Source organism: Papio anubis, chromosome 17, assembly GCF_008728515.1.
Source record: "Papio anubis isolate 15944 chromosome 17, Panubis1.0, whole genome shotgun sequence".
Taxonomy (NCBI): domain Eukaryota; kingdom Metazoa; phylum Chordata; class Mammalia; order Primates; family Cercopithecidae; genus Papio; species Papio anubis.
In genome coordinates, this window is record NC_044992.1 from 496,330 (window position 1) to 516,168 (window position 19,839).

The 19,839-nt window shown below is 52.5% G+C and overlaps 2 protein-coding genes across 4 annotated transcripts; one reads left to right on the forward strand and one right to left on the reverse strand.

Moving 5' to 3' along the window:
* TLCD3A (TLC domain containing 3A) lies at positions 1–11,204 on the forward strand. Of its 2 annotated transcripts, XM_021928171.2 has the most exons (5): positions 555–771; positions 1,101–1,184; positions 6,072–6,273; positions 9,056–9,151; positions 9,660–11,204. In XM_021928171.2, exons 1-5 carry the CDS (start codon positions 650–652, stop codon positions 9,927–9,929), a joined length of 774 nt encoding a protein of 257 aa, XP_021783863.1. In that variant the 5' UTR covers positions 555–649; the 3' UTR covers positions 9,930–11,204. The 2 variants fall into 2 exon arrangements, with proteins under 2 accessions (XP_021783865.1, XP_021783863.1); XM_021928173.2 differs by lacking the exons at positions 6,072–6,273; positions 9,660–11,204 and having other exon boundaries at positions 1–771; positions 9,056–9,113.
* Positions 11,205–12,918: 1,714 nt separating this feature from the next.
* On the reverse strand, positions 12,919–19,830 carry GEMIN4 (gem nuclear organelle associated protein 4). Of its 2 annotated transcripts, none has more exons than XM_003912037.4 (2): positions 19,671–19,830; positions 12,919–16,335 (listed from the first exon to the last, which is right to left on the reverse strand). In XM_003912037.4, the coding sequence occupies exons 1-2, from the start codon at positions 19,678–19,680 to the stop codon at positions 13,169–13,171; spliced, it is 3,177 nt and encodes a 1,058-aa protein (XP_003912086.1). In that variant the 5' UTR covers positions 19,681–19,830; the 3' UTR covers positions 12,919–13,168. The 2 variants fall into 2 exon arrangements, with proteins under 2 accessions (XP_003912086.1, XP_009187552.1); XM_009189288.4 differs by lacking the exon at positions 19,671–19,830 and adding an exon at positions 18,591–19,531.
* Between the last annotated feature and the right edge of the window lie 9 nt (positions 19,831–19,839).

Here is a 19,839-nt window from a genome sequence, read left to right on the forward strand (position 1 = left end):
CCGGGGCAGCTGCGGCCGCTGGAGGGACCGGGAAAGGCATCGCGGCGGGACGGGAAGAGGCCACATCCTGAAGACTCCCCCCGAGAAGCACCAGGGCTTGGCGGACGAGGCCGCCTCCCTCCCTCCTTTCCCGAGGGCTCGCCCCACCCCGGCGGGGGCTCCTACCTGGCTTCCTCGGCCGCGCGCCCACCCCGCCCCTCCGCCCGGGGCCGGCCCGGAGAGCAGGCCGGGGAGGGGCGCGTCGGGTGACGGAACAGAAGCCGGGGAGCCGCGGCCCTTCCCGCCTCCGCCTCGGCCCCGCGGCCGCTCGGGAGGGAGCGGCGGACTCGGAACTCGGAACTCGCGCGCGCCGCGGCCCCGGCCGGAGCCACCGCCTCGGTCCCGCCCCCGCCCCCGCCTCCGCCTCCGCCTCCGCCCGCCGGGGACGCCGGGGAACCCTCGGGGCCCAGGGACGGCGAGAGACCCCGCCCCGCCCTATCGCGGCCGCCAGGCCTGGTCACGCGCAGAGCCGCGCCGCGGGATCGGGGCCAGCTTCGGGCGGAGGCGGGACGGGGACGGGGCGGGGGGTAGAAACGCGCGGCCGGGCCGGGGCGCGCCGAGCCGAACCCAGCCACGCGGCGCCAGCGAGGCGGCCGGACCCGCAGCCCCGATGCTGCTGACGCTGGCCTGGGGGGCGCTCTTCTTCCCGGGGCTCTTCGCGCTCTGCACCTGGGCGCTGCGCCGCTCCCGGCCCGGATGGAGCCGCACCGACTGCGTGATGATCAGCACCAGGTACCGGCGCCGCCGAGACGCCCCCGAGGCCCGGGCCGCTGCCCACCCCACCCCGGCCGGCTGCGGGGCCCAGGGCGGAAAAGGGGGGCGGCAGGAAGCCGGGGGGCTGCTCCCTCCGGGGCGCGGCGGCCCGAGCTACCGAAGCCCCTCCGCGTCCTCCCCTGGCGGGAGCGGGGCCGGGGCGGGCGGGAGTGGCCGGTGAGTCTCCGGAGCCCGCTCCCCACGTCTGCCGGCGGCGGGGGGGAGTCAGGCCGAGGGGCTGGGCTGGGCTCTCGGCGGTCCGCGGACGGGACTGAGCGCGCGCGCTGTTTTCCTCTCCCCCGCGCTAGGCTGGTTTCCTCGGTGCACGCCGTGCTGGCCACCGGCTCGGGGATCGTCATCATTCGCTCCTGCGACGACGTGATCACCGGCAGGTAAGAGCCCGGGCCAGGGGCTTGTTGCAAATGTCACCTTTCAGTGGCTCTTTCTCACACGCGCGCTTAGAGAGCTGACTAATGGGAAAAGCTGGCTGCACAATGGGCTCCTTCTTCCTCTCCGGAGTCTTCGAGCACCCCCAGCTTAGGAGAAAGTCCGCGGAAATGAGAGAGGACGACAGAGGCGGAGTCTGGTTTCAGGTGGTGTGAGCGGACAGCGTGGGCCAGGGATCCAGGTCCTTCACGAAAGAGAGAAGCGTGGAAGCATTTACGGCTTGGGAGTATGGCTTCTGATTCTTGTAGCTGGTTTCACTGGGTTCCCACTCTGAAGCATCATTGGCTAATACACGTCCAGGGTGGTTAGCAGAGCCCCCCCATGGACAGGAACAAACCCACCTCCCCTTTCCATGCAAACGCCGCTCTCCTTCTTCCTGCAGATTTGCTAAAGGGTATGGAGAGGCTCCCAGCGCTTAGAACACGGGTATGTCTGTTAGAGCTCAGTCCACAGGCAGGTCAGGAAATGAGCACCTAGTTGCAGTTCCAGTGAAACAAATCATAAATTAAGACCAGAATAGTCTGCTTTGTATAATATTTAGACCTGGGCAATGGTGGTGCTTTTATTTTTTTATTTTAATTCTTTTTTCCCCCACCGGTCTTGCTAGAATCACACTCACTTTCTCCCAAGTTAAAGGACCACAGTCGGACGTGCAGGAAAGTTGAACGGCCTTTCCAGGCCCTGCTGTCTCCTGTGGGCTCTGCCAAGTCCTGCTTCTCATCTGCTGAGACTGGACTGCGAGGGGCCTGAGCAGGCCGTCTGTTTCATTCTAGCCTGCAGTCTTACTTGGGATCAATCCTGCTGTCATGATTTTTGTGCTTTTCTTCTGCCTTTTTCTTTTTTTTTTGAGACGGAGTCTTACTCTGTCGCCCAGGCTGGAGTGCAGTGGCGCAATCTGGGCGCACTGCAAGCTCCACCTCCCAGGTTCACCCCATTCTCCTGCCTCAGCCTCCCCAGTAGCTGGGACTACAGGCACCCGCCGCCACACCCGGCTAATTTTTTTGTATTTTTAGTACAGACGGGGTTTCACCGTGTTAGCCAGGATGGTCTCGATCTCCTGACCTCGTGATCCGGCTGTCTCGGCCTCCCACAGTGCTGGGATTACAGGCGTGAGCCACTGCGCCCCACCTCTTCTGCCTTTTTAAAAACAAAACTGGCTATTGGTGATGAATAGTAGATGCGAAGAGAAGATAGACCAAGTGAGGTTGATTGTAGACACCAGAGGTTAATATTTGCGTGGCTGGGTTCAACTTTTCTTTTTTTTTTTTTTTTTAAAGACAGGGTCTCACTATGTTGCCCAGGCTTGTCTTGAACTCCTGGGCTCAAGTCATTTTTCTGCCTCACCCTCACAAAGTGCTCGGGTTACAGGCGTGAGCCACCACACCCAGCACATTTTTACTTTATTTTTTTCCCGTGGAGACAGGGTCTCTGTTGCCCAGGCTGAGGTGCAGTGGCATGATCATAGCTGACCGTAGTCTTGAACTCCTGGGTTCAAGCCACCCTTCTTCCTTAGCCTCCCAAGCTTGGACTACAGGTACACACTACTATGCCTGGCTTTTTTTTTTTTTTTTTTTTTTTTTGGCAGACAGGGGTCTCCCTGTGTTGCCCAGGCTGGTCTTGAACTCCTGGCCTCCAAAGATCCTCCTGCCTGGGCCTCCCAAAGTGTTGGGATTATAGGCGTGAGCCACTGCGCCCGGCCAGAAAAGCCCTTTCAGGGTTCATATACCATACACTAAATATTTTTCTATTATGTGCCTTCTCATTTTATGTCTTCATATAGAATGTGATTAGATAGGAGGAGTTATCTATAAATTCCCCCAAATTATAGGCAGAATGTGGTATGGGGCCAAGGATTTAGTCAGATTCTTAAAGGGGTTCAGACCCCTAAAATGGCTAGGTCACAGCTCCAGGTTGTTTTCTCAATTTAAGTACTTAATTCAGATAGTACTTTGTTGTTTTTAGATGGGGTCTCGCTCTGTCACCCAGGCTGGTCTGGAACTCCTGGGTTCAAGCCGTTCTCGCACTTAGGCCTCCCAAAGTGCAGGGATCATAGGTGTGAGCCACCATGCCCAGCCTGTATAGTACCTTTTAACATTTAAAAGGACTCCTCCTCCCCTGCTTTTTTTTTTTTAATTGAGATGGAGTCTCTGTCACTCAGGCTGGAGTGCAGGGGCACGCCCTTGGCTCACTGCAAACTCCACCTCCCAGGTTCAAGCAATTCTCCTGCCTCAGCCTCCTGAGTAGCTAGGATTACAGGCATGTGCCACCATGTCTGGTTAATTTTTGTATATTTAGTAAAGCCATGTTGGCCAGGCTGGTCTCGAGCTCCTGATCTCAGATGATCCGCCCGCCTTGGCCTCCCAAAATGCTGGGATTACTGGCATGAGCCACGGTGCCTGGCCGACTTTCCCACATTTAATTATGTAATCTTCACTGCAACTTTGACAGGTAAAGACAAGGATTATCATCTTCATTTTACAAAGAAAGTTAAATCACAGGCTGGTGGTGGTGAAGATTATAATCTAGATCTCTTGCTCATAAATCTTCAGAGGAGTCTACCCATGAGTCACAATTCCAGATCTCATCTCTGAATTGGTGAAAATATGAAAACCTTAGGTTCCCTTCAAGGGGAGAGGCCAGTTATATTTCAGCTAAAATTTTAGTAGCTGTTTGTAGGTATTTTACTTGAAACAGCTTCAAGAAAGCACCTGAGACCATAGATGGGCACTGGAATAAGTACTGCATCTTTTTAGTCACATGGAACCTGGCTAGGTCAGGTGCAGTGGCTCATGCCTGTAATCCCAACAATTTGGGAGGCTGAGGCGTCAGGAGCTTGAGACCAGCCCAGCCAACATGGTGAAACCCCCATCTCTACTTAAAAATAAAAATAAAAAAAAGAAACTAGCCGGATGTGGTGGCAGGTGCCTCTAATCCCAACTACTCATTTGGACCCGCAAGTCGGAGGTTGCAGTGAGCTGAGATTGCGCCACTACATCCAGCCTGGGCAACAGAGCGAGATTTTGTCTCAAAAAAACAAACAAACAAAAAAGAAGCCTGGCTAATGAATTCACCTACAAGTGTGTCATACTTGCCATTACTTGCTTGCCTGATTTGTTTATGCATTATTTACGCCGTGGTAAGTGTGGAGTTACTCGAGCAGAAATTCAGATGGTGCCTCTGTGGACTGTATTTCCAATGTTGCAGTTCAGTGGACTGGCTCTGTCCGAAATCAGAGAAAGTTAATACAGATTTGAGGGCCCTCGGCTTACAATTTAGAATCTCTGGGGACTGGAGCTGTTAACAAGCACTGCAGGTGATTCTGATGTTCAGGTAGCTTGAGAACCATACAACTGAATGATCTTCTTTTTTTTTTTTTTTTTTTTTTTTTGAGACGGAGTCTCGCTCTGTCGCCCAGGCTGGAGTGCAGTGGCGCGATCTCGGCTCACTGCAAGCTCCGCCTCCCGGGCTTACGCCATTCTCCTGCCTCAGCCTCCCAAGTAGCTGGGACTACAGGCGCCCGCCACCTCGCCCGGCTAGTTTTTTGTATTTTTTAGTAGAGACGGGGTTTCACCGTGTTCGCCAGGATGGTCTCGATCTCCTGACCTCGTGATCCACCCGTCTCGGCCTCCCAAAGTGCTGGGATTACAGGCTTGAGCCACCGCGCCCGGCAACTGAATGATCTTCTACCTCACCCGTGGATGTGCATCAAACATTCGCTGACCAAGTGAATGGAATCCTTGGATAGTACGTGATTTCATTTAGATGTTTCTTCACAGAAAACATCTGTGGAATGCTTCTTTATCATTGGGAACCACGTGGTATGAATTGTAGAGACTTCCCTTCTAATCTGCTCTAGGACAGTGATCAACTATTATTTCCATTCAGCAAATACTGATTCAGCCCCTTTGGACAAGTAAATGGGAAAACTGTCTTTTGACCTAGCCTCTCTGCTGGTACCTAACTGCCATAATGTGGCCCTTGAGCTTCAGGCTTATTTCCAGACCTGCTTTTTTTGGTTTTGTTTTTTGAGACAGCGTCTCACTCTGTTGCCCAGGCTGGAGTGCAGGGGCACGATCTCAGCTCACTGCAACCTCTGCCTCCCAGGTTCAAGCGATTTTCCTGCCTCAGCCTCCTGAGTAGCTGGGATTACAGGTGCATGTCACCACGCCTGGCTAATTTTTGTATTTTTAGTAGAGACGGGGTTTCACCATGTTGGTCAGGTGGGTCTTGAACTGCTGACCTCGTGATCCACCCGCCTCAGCCTCCCAAAGTGCTGGGATTACAGGTTTGAGCCACCGCGCCCGGCTAGCTCTAGAATTGTAAAGAAAATGGCCAGGGTTGCCTCCCAGAAACTCTGTAGAGTGGGGTTACATGCAGACACAAAACTCACAGGTTCCAGGATTTAAGTCAGTAAACCCCCAACTGTTGAGCAACTAAGGAGTTAAACCAGAAATATTGGATTTGTGATTTGGGACACTTTCCAAACCAGCTTCTTGCGGGGGCTGTTGATTTATTTGTATATCTATCTATATCAAAATCAGTTTTATCACAAAATGCCAGAACATGTATTACAAATTAGTAGCTAAGTCAGGCAAGTAGTGACAGCAAGCTGCTTAAACAGGTGGGCTGAGTGAATGCCTGCTTTTTGCCTTTGACACTCATGAATCAGCCCTGAAACGGAAAGTGGTCTGCTCTCCGTGTTTATCAGTTGCAACATCTTCACTGTAAAGTATTTGGAGTAATAATAGCTGATCAAGCACCAAGCTTGGCTGTGAGCCTTCGTAATGGATATCCACAATGATTTCACGGGCCATTCATATGCTTTCTTTCAGGCACTGGCTTGCCCGGGAGTATGTGTGGTTTCTGATTCCATACATGATCTATGACTCATACGCCATGTACCTCTGTGATTGGTGCCGAACCAGAGACCAGAACCGTGGGCCCTCCCTCACGCTTCGAAACTTCCTAAGTCGAAACCGCCTCATGATCACACATCATGCGGTCATTCTCTTTGTCCTTGTGCCAGTCGCACAGGTATGGCCTTCCAGGACAGCAGACCAGCAGCTGGGTTGAGCTGGATGTCTTTATTTATTTATTTATTTATTTTTGAGACGGAGTCTCACTCTGTTGCCCAGGCTGGAGTGCAGTGGCACTGTCTCGGCTCACTGCAACCTCCACCTCCCAGGTTCAAGTGATTCTCCTGCCTCAGCCTCCTGAGTAGCTGGGATTACAGGTGCCCACCACCATGCCCGGCTTTTTGTATTTTTAGTAGAGATGGGGTTTTGCCATATTGGCCAGGCTGGTTTCAAACTCCTAACCTCAAATGATCCACCCACCTCAGCCTCCCAAAGTTCTGGGATTACAGGCATGAGCCACCACGCCTGGCCTGAGCTGGACATCTTGACCGTTACTTAGGAGTCGGGATTGCCCCTCTTTTCTTTCCCACTCGTAGGCACCCATTCTCCTTGTGCCTGCTGCTTCAGCAGCCACCTCCCCCAGGTGAACAGTGGAGGAACACCATTATGTGTGAAACGCTCGTGATCCTCCTCACCAACATCAACATCAACATCCTTTTTGTTTTTCTTTTTTGAGACAGGGTTTCACTCTGTCACCCAGGGTGGGGTGCAGTTGTGCGATCACAGCTCACTGTAGCCTCAAACTACTGGCCTCAAGTGATCCTCGTACCTCTGCTTCCCAGGTAGCTGAGAACACAGGCACACGCCACCACGTCCAGCTAATTCCTGTAATTTTTTTTTTTTTTTTTTTTTTTTGAGACGGAGTCTCGCTCTGTTCCCCTGGCTGGAGTGCAGTGGCGCGATCTCGGCTCACTGCAAGCTCCGCCTCCCGGGTTCCTGCCATTCTCCTGCCTCAGCCTCCCAAGTAGCTGGGACTACAGGCGCCCGCCACTGCGCCCGGCTAATTTTTTTGTATTTTTAGTAGAGACGGGGTTTCACCGTGGTCTCGAACTCCTGACCTTGTGATCCGCCCGCCTCGGCCTCCCAAAGTGCTGGGATTACAGGCGTGAGCCACCGCGCCCGGCCAATTCCTGTAATTTCTGTAGGGGTTTCTCCATGTTGCCCAGGCTGGTCTCAAACTCTTGGGACTCAATTGATCCTCCTGCCTTGGCCTCCCAAAGTGCTGGGATTACAGGCGTGAGCCACTGCGCCTGGCCCCAGCATTCTTTTTAACAAACCCCCAGCCCTCTGTGATGCCCTAGTGTTTGTCAGAGGTTCTATCCTTAGTTCAATACAAGATAAAAATGACATAAAATACAAATATAATACAAAGCAACACAACCGTGTCAGAGAGCACTGTGTGGATTATTCTGACGTCACAAAACACAGATTCTCAAAACAAATATCCTACTAATTTCTCCCCAGATCCATTTCCCCATAAAAGCCCACCTAACAAGGAAAAGCAATGGGAAAGCTGAGGGGAAACTCCTGGTTCTTGAATGCCTGCCAGGGGGAAGGGATGCGTTTTATTTATTTTTATTATTTATTCATTTATTTATTTATTCATTTTTTGAGATGGCATTTTGCCCTTGTTGCCCAGGCTGGAGTGCAATGGTGCAATCTTGGCTCACTGAAACCTCTGCCTCCCGGGTTCAAGTGATTCTCCTGCCTCGGCCTTTTAAGTAGCTGGGTTTACAGGTGCACGGCGCCATGCCTAGCTAATTTTTTTAGTTTTAGTAGAGACAGGGTTTCACCATGTTGGTCAGGCTGGTTTTGAACTCCTGACCTCAAGTGATCCACCCGCCTCAGCCTCCCAAAGTGGCTGGGATTACAGGCGTGAGCAACTACTCCTGGCCGGCATGTTTTATTTATTTATTATTTTTTAAATAAAGAGATGGGGTCTCCTTATGATGCCCGGGCTGATCTGGAACTCCTGGGCTCAAGGGATCCTCCCATCTCGGTCTCCCAAAGTGCTGGGATCATAGGCATGAGCCACTGCACCCTGCCAGGCACGTGATTTAAAAGTTCGTAGCTTGCTAAATATTAGAAACTATTAGCTGTAGATGAAGAAACGGGGGCTCTAAGAGTATTCTTATATCACTCAGTGGTACTAAGTGGCAGAGCTGGTATTTTACCATGCTTATTGCTTTCCTGAAAAAGGAGGCTGGGCGAGGTGGCTCACGCCTGTAATCCCAGTCAGAAGTTTGAGACCAGCCTGGCCAACATGGTGAAACCCCATCTCTACTAAAAATACAAAAATTAGCCGGGCATGATGATGTGCATCTGTAGTTCCAAGTACTCAGGAGGCTGAAGTGGGAGAATCATTTGAACCCAGGAGGCAGAGGTTGCAGTGAGCTGAGATCATACCATTGCACTCCAGCCTGGGCAACAAGAGCAAAACTCTGTCTCAAAAATAAACAAACAAACAAATACATAAAAATAAAGAGGTAACGTGCACTAAATTCTTTAAGAAGTCTCTGGGACCTACCATCTAGGAACCAGAACATCTAGGGTGCTTTCAGACCCTAACATCTAGCCCAGGACCTGGCACATTTTGTTGAACCGAACAGGCTGAGTGTCTTGGCATGACTCAGTTCGATACACAAAAGTAGGCTGCAGCGTTCCTTCCGGCTGTCATCAAAATTCAGAGCTTGGTGTGTGATGCCATCATCCTGTCTGAATTTGCCTCTGGATCCTAGGGCTTGGACCATCAAAGTGCTGTTGCCACGGAAGCCGCGGGACAGTAACTGGGTCTGCCCTTGCCCTTCACGGTTACCCTTTTCAATAGCCCCCGCTGGAATTTTCCTTCTGGTGGTTTCTTAACCTCCACTTACTTCCCCTTTTCGTTTTGTCATCTGCAGAGCCTTCGGGGAGACCTCGGGGATTTCTTTGTTGGCTGCATCTTCATGGCAGAACTGAGCACTCCATTTGTGTCACTGGGCAGGGTTCTGATTCAGGCATGTATGAATGAAATGGCAGGAGTGTGGGAGGGAGTGGATTCTGCTTTTCCTTCAGAGATGGTAGGTGTGGAGAAACCCCTAATGCCAGGAGGAGTGGGATGGGAGATCCTTCAACAGCCTTACAGGTTGGCTGGTCATCTCAGCCAATGGGGATGAAATTGTAGGTTTGATCTAAGTTTGATACAGTTCATTCTATCTTTTCCCTGGTCACATACTTCAATCCATGGTTTCTATACTCCTGTTAGTTGGGTGGCCTGGGTCAAATTCAACATCACTATTGGGGAAAATGAGGTTATCTGTACATATCAATATGATAGTCTTCAAGAATGTCTTCTCCAAGTGTTAGAAAACTAGACAAACATCTGGGCGCCAGGGAATCTGACAGCCAAGGTCTTGATGAGCACCTGCACCTGCATGGCTTTCACTGTGGTGAGACTTGGGCCAGTCGCTCCCTGATGCCCAGCTTCTTAGGGACCTTACCTTTTTCCTTCCTCTTCTTTTGCAGCTAAAGCAGCAGCACACCCTTCTGTACAAGGTGAATGGAATCCTCACACTGGCCACCTTCTTTTGCTGTCGGATCCTTCTCTTCCCCTTCATGTACTGGTCCTATGGCCGCCAGCAGGGACTGAGCCTGCTCCAAGTACCCTTCAGCATCCCCTTCTACTGCAACATGGCCAATGCCTTCCTCATAGCTCCTCAGCTCTACTGGTTCTGTCTGCTGTGCAGGAAGGCAGTCCGGCTCTTTGACACTCCCCAAGCCAAAAAGGATGGCTAAATGCTCCTGGGAGTCGGGCGCAGCCTCACACCAGCTGCCTCCTCCACTCAGCATTCCATGGACCGAATTGTGCCCTGGGTGGCCTCAGACTTTTGGGTATTGATAAGCAGATGGATTTGAGTTTTTCTAAAGAATATTCGTATTACCTCCTTCTTCTAACTTGCCCTATTTGCAAAAGCACTTTTGTAGTAACAACTATTGAGTCCTGTCAGACCTCCACGGACAGCAAAGTGGTTTTAATGCAAGCCCAAGGATCCTTTGGGTCTTATCTCAAGAGCTCTGGGAGGTGGAAGCATGGGGTGTGATCGGTGGACCAGGGTGATAAGCGTCTGCGCATCTGCCTGTCCCTCTATCAGCAGCTACCTACCTTTCCAACCACTCAGGGCAGTACCCACGGCACTGGGCCCACAGAAGCAAGTAATGTCTTCTTGTGACATTGGCCTGGGACGATCACTGTGGGTAGGTAGTTTTTGATCGTTTACTAGATAACCCATTGGTTCTTTGCGTCATCCTCTCACCCATGGGTCAGAGTTGACTGACTTCCAATCATAAGTTTCACTGGTGGGGCTGGGGGTGGGGGCAGGCAGGAGGCAAGGATGGGAGCCTGAGTAGGTAGGTGTGGCCAAGAGGCCAGCACAACCTTTGCAGGCTGACTTGGTAAGTCTGACAGTGTCAAACTTGTGAGCGTACTGCAGTCAGTCACAGATACTGTTCTTTTTAACACACCCCTTCATGCCCAGCTTTCCCCATATCCACATGCAGAGGACATGCTCATAAAAACCACACGGGCAACATGAAATGAAGGCTCTGGTAGATGTTTACTGGGTAACCCCACTCTATGACACCGTCCTTTTCATGTGATGTGAAAACCAACTTCTGTACTCCAAACCACAAAACGTGTCATCTAGACTGCAGAATACTTGAGTACTCAGCCTCCTGATACGCCAGAGCTTGTGGTGCAAGGCCCATTCCTGTGTGAGTGTCCTGCCATTTAGCCACAGAAGGCTGCAGAGCGAGAGGGCAGCCAGCCTGGCCAGAGGCTGTCCTGTGGACCGACACCTGCGCCCCCTTCTGCAAGCAGGATTTTCTGGTGCCAACACTCATCATTCCCTATCAACTAGGATGGGTTCGAGACTGTGCTACCATGTGTTCTCAAGTGGTAGTTTAAAAAGTGGATTTTTAAAGTGCCTTTTAATTAGTTGTGAACGTCTAAAGGACTGAATGATCTGTCTCATTTTGACTGTTTAATGGGTACCATTTAAAGAACAAAACGCTTATTTTTTAATTGTCTTTTTTTTGTTTTTTAAACTATCAGTGTATCTTTAAGTCACCCTTACGGTGATTAAATTGCACTAACATTCCCAACTTATTCTCATTTGTGAAATACATCGATATCAGTTTCCTGCAAGAATCATCCTGTGACCCAACCTGACCGGCTGCTGTGTGCTGTAGCTCCACGTCTATGTCCATGTAACTAGCAGAGGGGTGTGTTGTGAGTGCTGTCAGCCTCCAGAAAGGTCTAGCTCACACCTTACTCAAACCTATTTATGTGGTTCATGGTCCCAATAATACACTGAAGGTTCCCAGAGTTCAAGCGTATAGTGGTCACATGTAACTTGAGACCCTTTCTTCCTAAGAATTGGGAGAGTGGAAGCCCGATTATTGGTCAAGGAGCCAAGCCTACTTTACCTGAGGAGAGAACCTGAGTGATGCCCCACTGGGAAGGAGGGTGTGGATGTGGAGGTAGTGATGGGACATACTCTTTTCCCCCTGTTCATCTCACACAATAAACATGTCCCCAGCCAATTCTGTTTCCTCATACCTCAAACACCTTAAACTCATTTTTTTTTTTTTCTTTTTGTAGAGACAGGTTATCTCGGTTGCCCAGGCTGGTCTCAAGCTCCTGGCAAGTGATCCTCCTGCCTCAGCCTCCCAAAGCACTGGGATTATTATAGGTGTGAGTGACCATGTCTAGCCCACTCTCAATTTTTTTTTTTTTTGAGACAGGGTCTCACTCTGTCACCAAGGCTGGCATGCAGTGGTGTGATCTCAGCTTACTGCAGCCTCTACCTCCCAGGATCAAGTGATCCTCCTGCTTTAGCCTCCTGAGTAGCTGGGACTACAGTTGTGTGTCACCATACCCAGCTAATTTTTGTTTTTGTTTTTGAAGAGACAGGGCCTTCATATGTTGGCTGGTCTCAAGTGATCCTCCCACCTCAGCCTCCCAGTGTTGGGATTACAGGTGTGAGCCAACGCACCCGGCCCAAACTCATTTTTTACATTCCTGCACACGTCATTCCCTTATCCAAACCATTCATTCATCCAAACTTCGACAGCCCCTCCTAAGGCAGAAGCTAATGTGACTCATCCATTCAGCACATCTCCGCTGGGTTTGCCAGGTCTCGTCTTCACAGTAGCCCCTTTGCGGGTGACTGAATAGATGGAGTTAAGACTGTATGGGAGGTGAGTGGGAGTGCTTATTGTCCCAGCTACTCAGGAGGCTGAGGTGGGAGATCACTTGAGGCCAGGGGTTCAAAGCCAGCCTGAGCAACAGACTGTACACACTCCTCAATTCAGAGGGGACCCATTTTCTTGAGGTCATTAACCTAGCCCCTCGCTGCTGAGTTTATCTTGGTCCTCCAATCCTCTCACTTTAGAATTGTGCAGGCCTCTCGGGCACAGCAATCTCATGGCCAGAGGCAGAACCAGGGCTGGACTGGATTATTTTCCAAGCTGCTGTCCTTTCCAAGATACCTCAAGAAAAAACATTAAAAGACGAAATAACTCTTGAAGGGGGTTATACGTACCCTGTACTGCTTTTTCGACTCACATGGTTTCAACTTTGGGCTTATTTGCCAAAATCTAGCATGGAAAAGTCCAGTTATGAACATGTTCCTCCTGGCTGCATTTGATCTTGAAGACACTAAACCCAATTTCAGAGCATACTTAATCCTGGGCTATTGCTGAGGCCGACTTAGAAGAGACAAAGTGAGATGCAAAAGAGGAGAATTTTTATGATACTTTGTACGTTATAAATACCCAACAAACTATTTTCTGTACACCATTATTGCCATGACTTTTTGGGGACAGTATCACGTAACCGTCAAGTCCAGGCTGCTCGGGTCTGGCCTCTGCAGACCTGCCATGTTGAGGCCCAGCTTTTCCGCTCCCCCTATGCAGGTGAGAAGCTATTGATCTTCTGCAGACCCGCCATGTTGGGGCCCAGCTCCCCACGCAGGTCAGAAGCTGTTCATCTTCTGCAACAGGGTTTGGCGCCGTTCTTCCGGGCTGATGCCCTCAGCAATGGACTTTAAGAAGCGCTGCTCGTGCGCCCTCTGGAGCAAGGAGCTGACAGAAGGGTTGGTCTTGCTCAGAGTCTCATAGCAGGTGAGAGTTTCCAAGGCTAAAACGTAGAGTGGCTCACAGACCTCCGGGTGGAGCATGGCCATGATATGCAGAGCATGGCAGAACACCTGGGTGTAAACAAACAGGGCTTCCTGGGTCAGGTCCTGCTCTGGTCCTTGGGCCCAAGGGCCAGCTGACTGTATCAGCCTGACTGAGTCCAGCAGGCGGGTCAGACTGCCACAGAGGAGTTTGACCACATGGTTCCAGCCCTCCAGAGGAAGCCAATTATGACAGCTCTGGCTGCAGAGAAACTGGAAAGTCCTCAGGAAGAGTACGGAGAGTTGCAGCTCCTGGGCAAACGGCTTCAGGTTGAGCAGGGGAACAAACTGAATATATTCCAGGCTATACGGGACATGGAGAAGCTGCTTCTCCAGCAGTCTCCTGGTCAGCTGGTGAAGGCGCTGCCACTCCTGAGGGCTGCACCAAGGCATGACTTGTACCAGGGCCACCAGAAAGCCTTTGCTGAACAGTCTGACCTCCTCAGGATTGCCCACGTCCACCACCAAGAGAGACAGCATCGTCTCTGAGATGCCACTGGAGACACAGCAGCACTCCATCCAGGCCAGGAGCCCCGTGCCGGCTCCGTAGCCTGGGTGGGCCTGGGAGGTCCACTCGTCTTCCGAAAGCTTACAGATCTCAAAAAGTGTGGCTGGCACTTCACACTTGAAGTGCCCCTCAAAGAAGTTCTTCAGCCTCAGGCCCACAGTCCAGTCCAGCTGTTCTAACTTGCGGTGGAGCCAGGACAGGGACTTGACCCAGGCGTCCGGGGAGAAGGTCTCGGCATTGGCTGATACGATTTCACACAGGAGCTCCAGGATATGGATTGCCAGATCCTTCCTATCCAAAGAGAGGCACCGCTTCTCCTTGGGGAGCTGCCAGTATTTGCTGAAGCCGTCTAAGAGCTGGCACAAGCTGAAGAGGAGTGGAAACGGGGAGCAGGTCTGGAGCCAGTACTCCTCTTGGCATGTGTCTGCTTCTAGAGTCTGGATGAAGATCTTCAGACTGAGGTCTACCTCTTCAACATCTAACCTCAAGAAAGGCAGGACAAACTCCCTCAGCACCTCCTCTGGCTCAAGAAGAGCAGCTACTGGAATCCCCTGGGGCTTCACGGGATGCATCAGGCAGTTCAGGAGCTCTAAAAATTGCTTTTCTTCCTTGGGTGTAGAGAACTTCATCCAGACGGTTTCTCTGAGGCATGACACCATGAACGTGGCAGATGAATTGGGACTCTGTTCTTCCACAAACCGAAGGGCAGGGAAGGCAGTGAGAATCTGGGCCAGGAACTTGTGGGCGCCGAGATTGACCACAGCCAGGCTGCACATTTTCTTCACCGTGACTTCGGGGTGCACTATGATCAGGCGGGCCACGGAGGCCACAGCTTTTGCCAAGCCCTGTTCGGAGGCACTCTGAGTGAGCTGGTTAAAAGTCGTATTGAGTTCTTCCTGAAAACCTTCCACATAAGCCGGCAACTTTTCAGAGAGGCCCTTTCGCCCCCAGGAATGCAGGATACCTGCAAGGACTTTATTTTTATCTGGCAGGGAGAGGTCTGCGTAACATTCCAGGACCAGGTGGATCACCTGCCGGATCTGAGACTCGGGGACGGCCCTGTCAGTTGTGCTGACGTCTATCACTGTTTCCAGCAGCCTCAACACCAAGTCTGGCTCTCGGAAGAGGGCCCTGTTACTCCCCAGGCAGGCTACCCACTCCTCCGAGAAGGCCCACTTCTTCTCAGAAGCAAAAATGTGGCACACTTCCATATGACGGTCCATCTTCTGCTGGATGACGGCCATGGCGATGGAAGCTGTGATGTCCTCCAAGGCCCTGTTCTTCAGCACCGTGCTCGTTTTCCTCAGGAAGTCCCTGACACACTCCGCCAGCTCAGAGACCACCTGCCTCTCCTCCTTGGACAGGCTGGTGCGGTTCAGGTAGAGCGTTGCGTTCTGGCTGAAGGAAGTCAGACTGTCGCATAGCCTGTAGCTGTCATAACTTGTCCCCTGGCTGCTGCGGAGCACGGCCTGCAGCTCCTCCCCCCACTCCCGCAGCAGGCGGTGCAGGAACTCACAGCCCATGAAAATGGTCTCACTGGGGAGTTTGGCCAGTGAGGTCAGGCTGACATCCCGTTCTGCCTCCTTCACCTTCTCTGCCAGCGCCTGCTGGTGGTAGGGGTTCTGGGTGTCTGAGTTCCACACGGAGATCACGGTGGCCAGTTTGTCCAGATACATGGTTGCAGACACCTCCTGGGGGTCGTCCTCCATCAGCGCAAACACGGTCAGCATGTCGGCCAGGTTGGCCAGCGCACAGCACCTTCTCCCCGGGCCCAGGATCTGACTTTGGATCTGCGTCAGCCCGCGGAGCAGCATGGCCAACAGGGGCATGGTGGGGCACACGTCTGGGTCTGACCTAAGCCTCTTTGGAGGATGGGGGAACTCATCTAAGGCAGGCAGGTACTTATGGGCCATTGCACTAAACTGGGAGAGCAGGGGGTCCTGCGGGTGACCCTTGTGCTTCATCATCTCCCACCAGACGTCCAGGAAGAAGGCCACATCTTCAGAAGAAGTGTCAACAGTCACGTGCTCCAGAAAGCGCTCTAGTTCTGCATGGCGGATGGTGGTGGGCAGGGCCATCAGGAGTTGGATAAAGAGTCCAGAAGCTTCCAGGGATTTGAGCAGCTCAAAGAGGACAGTGTGGTTGATGGTGGGGATCATGTTGCCCACCGAGAAGAACAGGTCTTCCTGCCACCGTGTCTCCGTGTCGGAGGGGGTCACGGGGTGCGGCTGCAGAACCTTGGCCCAGATGATAATCAGGGCTTTCTTCTTCCAGGCAAAGGGCTGGGAGTGTGCCGCGGCCGAGGAGATCTCCCTTAAGGCCTCCACGATGGGGCGTCCAACATGTTCCCAGTCAGACTTTGTCAATTCTGCCAGTGCCTTGGGGCGGAACAGCTGCTCGGCCAGCAAGAAGCCTCCATGCAGAATAGTCATTTCTTCACAGATGTTCAAGGGCCCTGCACGTAGACAAGCCAAATAAGACAGTATAGTGAAAATGTTTCCAGATGGCCACTGCTGTTAGTAGGTGGTCATGGTTAGAGATGACAAGGGTTTTAAATGACATCAGCGGAAGGGGAGAAGGGATGGCTACAAGAGCCACTGCAGAGCTGGAGTCAGAAGGACCTGGCCGAGGAATCCAGAATGGCTTCCGAGCTCTCCAGCCTGGGAACCGGGTGGCGTCACATATAGGGAATGCTGGAGAATCAGAACAGGTGTGAGGAAAGATGAGTTCAGCTTTGGTTATCGAGGTACAGACGTCCTCCAAAAATGGAAATACCGGGTGGAAGTTCAGGAGGGAAGTCAGCTGGGAAATGTGATTCTGAGAGTTATCTGCCCAGAGGGATCACTGGAACCAAGACAGTGAATGAGATCCTTCAGGAAAAGTGTGTGAAAAGAAAAAGCTGGGCTGCTGAGGCCAGACCCTCCAGCAAAGGGTGGGCCAGCAGAGGATGTGGGGAGAGCGGTTTAGAAATAGCAGGAAGGCAAACTACAGGGGCCACTGAGCATGTACCACAGGACATGACAGCTGAGCTTCTCATGACAGATGAAGGGGGCATAGCCACAGGGTAATGGGCACACAAGCAATCACACAGTCACAGGGTAATGGGCACAGAAGCAATCACACAGCCACAGGGTAATGGGCACAAAAGCAATCACACAGTCACAGGGTAATGGGCACAGAAGCAATCACACAGCCACAGGGTAATGGGCACAGAAGCAGTCATACAGCCACAGGGTAACGGGCACAGAAGCAATCACACAGCCACAGGGTAACGGGCACAGAAGCAATCACACAGCCACAGGGTAACGGGCACACAAGCAATCAGACAGCCACAGGGTAACGGGCACACAGCAATCACACAGCCACAGAGTAATGGGCACAGAGCAATCACACAGTCACAGGGTAATGGGCACAGAGCAATCACACAGCCATGGAGTAATGGGCACAGAAGGAATCAGACAAGCCCTGCCTTCACCCTTTACAACCTTGCCTTGGGAACAGGCCTCAAACATTCTTCTACCTTTCAGGGAAACAGTCCACCCCACAGCTCCTTCTGGTCAAAAACAAGCTACTCATGGCCCTGCTCTGTGGGAGAAACCAGGGAGTAGATACAGAAAATACTGTGCTAGATTAAGCCTTCCTTCAGGGAACTAACGACTGACACAGACTTACCATGGAAAGCATCTTGGGATGTTTAATCAGACATGGGTTTAAATCCTAGCTCAGCCATTTAAATGTGATTCTGGCCAGGTGCAGTGGCTAGCACTTGTAATCCCAGCTACTTGGCAGGGCTGAGGCAGGTGGATCCCTGAGGCCAGGAGTTCAAGACTAGCTGGGGTAACATAATGAGACCCCCCTCCATCTCCACAAAAAAAAAAAGGATGTAATCTTGGTCAAGTTGCTTCTCCAAGCCTTCCTTCTGCATATGTGGGGATAATACAGACTTCATGTTATAACTTTGAGGATCATGTGATATATACCAGTCAAGCCCTTTCTAGTGGGTTGGTATTGCTATCTCCTGACCCCATCTCCCCGGGACGCTATGATAGATAAATACAGCTACAATAAGAATCGGGTTACAGAGTCTAGTTAGGTACTCAGTAAATGTTGGTTTCCCCAAAGCTTTTCATAGTTGGCAGGACCAGAATCTTGTCACTATTCTTTGCCTCCCCCAGCTCAGAAACATCAAAGGATGTAGGCCTTTATCAGGCATGTTTCCTTTGGCCTAGAAACTAAAACGAGGGTACAAATACTGCTTTCTATTCCTCATTCCTGAGTCCTCTTCCCTCTCCTAGGATTGAGAGATGCTACTCCTTCCTCAGTCTCTCATGCCCACGAGAGCTCATATTCCCCAGTTTCCCAGGCCAGACACCAGCAGAGAAAACACTGACTCCAGGAAACTAAGGACCATCTTACCCTTCCCACCATTTATGAGAGCAGCAGCAGGACAAGGGTTCAGCACTACGTAACTCACTTGTGGAGGCAATCCATCTCAGCTCACAGTGGCTGAGTCTGACTCCCGGGGAAGGTCAGGCTGCAGAGGGGACCTCTCTGGGGGTGACGGCCCTTCTTTCTGGCTCAGGAGGCTCTCCCAGGGTCCCAAAATATGGTCCCTCCTGACGCGGTAAATTTTATTTTATTCCATTATTGGATTAGCTGAGCAGATGTTTGGCCCTCAACACCTGCCTTCCAGGCGCAGTAAGTACCCACCGTTTGAAGTAGTAAGTCCCAGGGCAGTTACTAGCTGGAAAATACTCCGGTGCTTCATCACGGATGGTTAACTAGTGCTTGCCAGAGCCCGCTTCTAAGGTTTATTACGCACCTACTCCACGCCAGGCACGGTGCTAGGTGGTGCACAGGTAAGATCTCTTCGATTCACAACCACCTTTTGAGGACTATTATTCCCGTTTTAGAGAAGACGACACTGAGGCGCAGAAACGATTTGCTGAAGGTGCCCCCGCCTGAATGTGGTGGGGCTGGGAAGCAATTACGGCTGAGGGGCTCCAAGCCCTAAGAGCTCTGCCATTCCGCTCCTGAAGAGCTCTCTGGGGGCGGGGAACAGACCATTTCCCCCCAGCCTACTACTGCTGACACATCTCGGGGTGCCTCACCCCCAGCTCTCCCAGAACAGCCTCCTGGTCTTAGCAGCCTGTGTCGAGGCTTAGCAGGGAGCTCCTAGTTCCAGGGTTCCTCCTCTCCCAGACCTTGCAAGATTCTGAATCAGGACGCACGCAGGTTCAGAAAGTGACGCCTCAGGAACACAGCCGCCCCAACCGCGGTGTGACCCGCGCAGCCCCGCACGGGGCACTGTACCTCGGCGATCTCCATGAAAAGTCGCCCAACACTCAGTGGGGAGACACACTGCCATTCTCCCAGCTCTGTCGCTGAGGAAACCTGATGAGCGTAAGACACGTGGAGCGTAAGACGCTTGCTCAAGAACGCAGTTGCCGTTCAGGAAATGAGGCCGCCGGGGCACCCGGGGGTGCTCGGAGAAAGCCCGTTTCTCAAAGCACGTGCGCGAGCCCCGGGCCCCGGGCGTTTCCAGGGGCTCTCACTTTACGTCTGCTCGGTGTTTTCCCGTGGAGTGGGCAAGACACGGCCCAACGCGCAGCGGGACCCGGACCACCCCCGTCAAGGCCACCCGGGGACCCCCAGACCCGCCCCGACGTGGGGGACGCTTTGGCCCGGGCCCGCGCGAGCGTGCGCGGCAGGAGGAGACGCGACCGGGCGGCATCGTCCCGGTGGCGCATCGCGGGACGCAGCCCGGGGCTGAGGAGACGCGACACCCACCTAGGTCCATGGCGGCGACGCCGGGGGCCGCGCGGGGCCAACGCCCCCTCTACTCCGAGAACGCGAACGCGGCGCGGGACGCACAGCACAATGGACGGCGCAGGCGCCACGGCGGCGGCGCTCAGGCCCCGCCCACAAACCCGCCCGGCCCCGCCCACAGTCTCCCCCG